The 4,289-nt window shown below is 38.3% G+C and overlaps 1 protein-coding gene across 1 annotated transcript; it reads right to left on the bottom strand.

Moving 5' to 3' along the window:
- Positions 1 to 2,547: 2,547 nt before the first annotated feature.
- LOC109077425 (E3 ubiquitin-protein ligase TRIM35-like) lies at positions 2,548 to 4,084 on the bottom strand. The gene is made up of 3 exons (XM_019093003.2): positions 3,748 to 4,084; positions 3,644 to 3,666; positions 2,548 to 3,561 (listed from the first exon to the last, which is right to left on the bottom strand). The coding sequence occupies exons 1-3, from the start codon at positions 3,895 to 3,897 to the stop codon at positions 3,279 to 3,281; spliced, it is 456 nt and encodes a 151-aa protein (XP_018948548.1). The 5' UTR covers positions 3,898 to 4,084; the 3' UTR covers positions 2,548 to 3,278.
- Between the last annotated feature and the right edge of the window lie 205 nt (positions 4,085 to 4,289).

The following is a 4,289-nucleotide window of genomic DNA, read 5'->3' as shown; positions in this document are numbered from 1 at the left end:
CCCGGAATAGTTCAACTTGAATAGTAAAACAATGATTTTGAGCAAAATGTCTTACAGTGAGCGATATTGAGGATCCCCCACCACAGTTTGATGGCCACGTTGATATTGAAGAATTCTGGCTATCTGTTGACCAAGAAATTATTTGCAGAGGCTTTTTACAAAGTAAGTTATAGATATGAAAAAGTATCCTGCAGCCATATTTAGAAATGTTTTCCAAAAGATCTTTCTCTCTGTTTACAATGCCCTGTAATTATCTGTGTGCATGCTTTTCTAGTGCCATGGATCATTTTTATATTATTTTAACTGCCATAATCATAAGTGCAATAACATTTAAGAAAACTTTTGTTTTTCATCTAAAAAGGTAACCATGGGAATCCATTTAAAGTTTCACCTTCCTATTCAAAATGGGCACCGTGGATTGGTCCTCTCACCAGAGCCAGCAATAAAATACTCAACACTGAGTATGCCAAAGTTACCGCAAAGAAGTCTGTTGCAGAAAATGTGGACATTGACATCACAGAAGAACGACTGTCAAGCGAACTAATGAACTTAAAGGTGAATTTTAACATTTTATGTAAATATGATAGCAATGCATACATTTCAATTATGTGTTTTTCTCACAACCTAAGCACTACAGCAGAGTTAAAAACAAATAAAATTGAAAACAATATACAATAATGATATAAAACAAATCTGACACTTAACCCTCTGGAGTCTAAGGGTATTTTTGGGGCCTGGAGAAGTTTTGTCATGCCCTGACATTTGTGCTTTTTTCAGTTTCTTATAAATATCTAAATGGCTCAAGTCTAATCTCACTGTAATCAGCACAAACTGGGCTATAATAATATGTGAGTAGCATGTATGTACATGATTGTGTTTTTGAGAAAAAAAATGTTATGCGTGGTTAGTGAAAAACTAAAAATGGTAAATCACTTGCATAAGGCAATAAAACACATACAGAACACTGGTTCCCGGGACTTTTGAGAACTGGAGCTTGTAGCCTAGAATTTTTCTTTCTAAATTATGTGAAAAATCATCTTGTTTACTCACTTACAGAAAACAAATATATTGATTTAAATTTTCTAAGACACTTTTTGTTGGTAAAAGTCATATGCGAGTAGGCGTCAACTATCATGAATTCACACCTGAGAAGACAAAGGCCTGCATAATGAGCTTCATAATGAGCCATTCAGTCAGCTGTGTCACTGAGAGGGATGAGTTACAAGAAAGAATGTGAGGACAAAATAAATGTATATAATTTTTTATGTTTGTAGTTTATTTAGAATATATTTAATTATCCCACAACATAATTTTAATATTCACTTGTGAGTGCAGTTAAACAGTTTATTAGGAACAATCAAAGCTGACTTTCAAACTGAATTTTTTGCATCATTACTTCAGTCACACAATCCTTCAGAAATCCTTTTAACAATCTTATTTTTTACAAAAAAACATTTATTGTTATCATCATCATCATTATTATTATTATTAATGTTGAAAAGAGCTGAGAATATTTTTTTCAGTTTTTTTAGGGGGGATAAATTGAAAGAACAGCATTGTTTGTTACAGTTACATTTATTGGTACATTTATATTATTTACATCAAGCTTTTGAATGGTATAGTAGTGTATATTGTTATTGAAACTTCATAATATTTCACTTGATTATACATTTAGTCAGGAATTATAGTTTGGAAAAAGTCTTTGGAAAAAGTCTAAATAGTAAAATGTTTACACGTTATGTGAAAACTAGTACAAGTATATAAATAAATAAAAAGAGACTCATGTTTATGATATCTGCTGAATAAAGTGCTTCCTTTTTTCTGAGGAAATCCAAATCTCAAATCCTAAACCACATCACATCTTTTTGGGGTGAATTATGTCTTATTCCTCCCATCGCGAAGCACACAGTAAAATAAAAAAAACTTGAAGAACAGTCTCGCTGCGTTGTCTTCTGTTGTGTGGGCGTATTCAAGCCGCGTGCTTCAGTGAAACATTAGAATCCCAATAGCGCGTTCAGCGCGGGGGCGTGGTCGCATTAGAAGATAATGAAGGGAGACGTGAAAAACGGACATCGCTGTTTTCATATGGATTACTTTATCACAGAATATTTGTTTTCGGCAGCACTTGTTTAGTTTAAAAGTAGACATGTCAGGCTTTCTATAGATATCTCTCTCATGTCTCTGTGTTGAGTATTCACTGAGTTACAGTTCATTTTAATGACGCGTTAGTAACTGAAGATCAGCGCAGACAAAGGCTGCAGACAGCACTCCTTGTTTGTTATCTTTATTTTATAAGTGCACAAAGTTTTGTTGTTATTATGTCTACTATACAAAAAAAGTAGACCCTTTACAGATTCGATTGATGTATTGCTCTTATCTGTACGATCAAAACTGAAAGTGTAATTTAAGTTCTTTTCGGGGTTATCAGGAGAAAATACCCCAAAACGTGTATACGCATTAATCGACTTCAGAGGGTTAAGTTCTTTTCGGGGTTATCAGGAGAAAATACCCCAAAACGCGTATACGCGTTAATCAACTCCAGAGGGTTAACTTTCCCATCACCTTCCGGGGTCCTTTCGGTGAGAAGAACACCACTTGATGAACAGGTTCCACTTCAAGGTATAAGCGTGGCTAGTAGATGGTGCTTGTGCAGAATTGATGGAATCTGTTACCTCCTGGGGTAGCACAAGATATAAGCATTACCTGCCTTCACTGAGGTGAGCTGGATGCCCCTGAACTTGGGGGCTGCCGGTCTGATGGTCTGAAGGAGCCAGCGAGATGGGCTGGGAAGTGCTAGCCAGGCTTTCAGAGACCATGAAAGCGGGACCAAAGAAAACAAAGATGTACCTGCAGTGGGGAGATGGATTCAGAGACAGAGAAAACTGCTCTTTCTGTGAATATTTTAGTACCTCTGGCTGCAGGGCCCATGGTGGAACAAAAACAGAATGAAACAAAAGATTCTCCACCCGGTCTTCCTCCGGGGGAGGGAGTGGTGTGGTCACCATCTCCCAAAGAGCTGTCCTCTCCATCTCTGGGTCACCCGTCTCAGGGGCCTCTTACCTTTATGCTTGCAGCCTGGCTTGTTGGGGGCCTTGTCCCCTGTTCCCCTTGGGAGGTTGGTTCCTCTGAGGGAAAGACCTCACCATAAACCTCAGACCACCCAGGCTACTACCCAAAGTAGTCCTCCCCCAGCTTTTACCAGGAAGAGAACTAAAGCAAGGCAGAGGCAAGAGGACTTCACCTGAAGTACCAGGGTCTCGATCACAACTCTGAGATGGTCATCTTCCCCCCGTGGGTACATGACTCATCCACGAATACCACCTCAGCATTCTTGATACCCAGATGCATGAGGCAGAGTTCATGACCATCCGTTGGTGCCATGTAATGACCCCTGCTTCATTTTCAGTGTGTGTGTAACAGCACAGATTGTCTTCATACTTACTCTTTTGGACAGAGTTGAGCATCTTCTTCCAGACTTTGTATGGCAGATTGCCCAAGTAACGTGGCACATAAATCAAAACTCCAGAAGGCATCTGTGGATCCGGCTGTGAGATCTGGATTCTAGAAGAACATTCAGGGGTCAGAACTGCAGTGGCTTTGGCTTCAGAAGCAGAGAGATCATAGACACCAGCAGATCACTCACCTTTCCATTGTGAGTGGAAACTTCTGCAGAAAAAACACTCAGTTTATCATCAACAAGTCCATCAATCATCAATGAATCAATTAACGAATGATCTGAAATCAGACCTTTAGAAAGCAGACGTCATTGGCTTTCATTGTCTCCTCCAAGTCTTTGATAGTGTGTGAAAGAGCTGAGATGTGTCTGTTCATGTCCTCCAACTTTTCCTTCATTTTCTGCTTCTTCTGGTCCTCTTCCTCCTTCAATGCAATGATCATAGATGCTTCTTCATCTCTGAGAAACTGAAAGAGCTGTTTAAACTGCTCTTTAATCTGATGCTCTGTGTCTTCAGCTTGAGACTGAAATCAAATCACATTCAGTTTTTCTCAAAGAGGAAACTTATTCTGGAGCAGCATGAAGAGTGAGTTGCTAATTGTGGGTTAGTTAACTTCAACTTGGTCCTTGTCTGTAGGGTGATAATACACATGATTCTCATCTGTTTCTCTTCACAAAATGACAGTTTTAAATGTATTTTTAATGCATTCATATGCAGTAGAATTTGGAAGAATAGCACCTGAACTTTTAAAATGTGGCAGCAATGTCTGAATAAATATATTTTGCATATTTTCCAAACTAAATTTGAAAAAAAAAAAATTATATGTGCACATCC

The sequence above is a fragment of the Cyprinus carpio genome, chromosome B8 (assembly GCF_018340385.1).
Source record: "Cyprinus carpio isolate SPL01 chromosome B8, ASM1834038v1, whole genome shotgun sequence".
Taxonomy (NCBI): Eukaryota; Metazoa; Chordata; class Actinopteri; order Cypriniformes; family Cyprinidae; genus Cyprinus; species Cyprinus carpio.
This window is presented reverse-complemented; position numbering and strand designations above follow the sequence as displayed.

What these genes read in the sequence shown, in the direction of transcription:
- LOC109077425 (XM_019093003.2), bottom strand. Translation starts at nt 3,897, where the DNA reads ATGATCATTGCATTGAAGGAGGAAGAGGACCAGAAGAAGCAGAAAATG. An exon ending in ATGACGTCTGCTTTCTAAAG is followed by an intron (nt 3,667 to 3,747) that starts GTCTGATTTCAG and finishes TTTTTTCTGCAG; the next exon opens with AAGTTTCCACTCACAATGGA. An exon ending in TTTCCACTCACAATGGAAAG is followed by an intron (nt 3,562 to 3,643) that starts GTGAGTGATCTG and finishes ATGTTCTTCTAG; the next exon opens with AATCCAGATCTCACAGCCGG.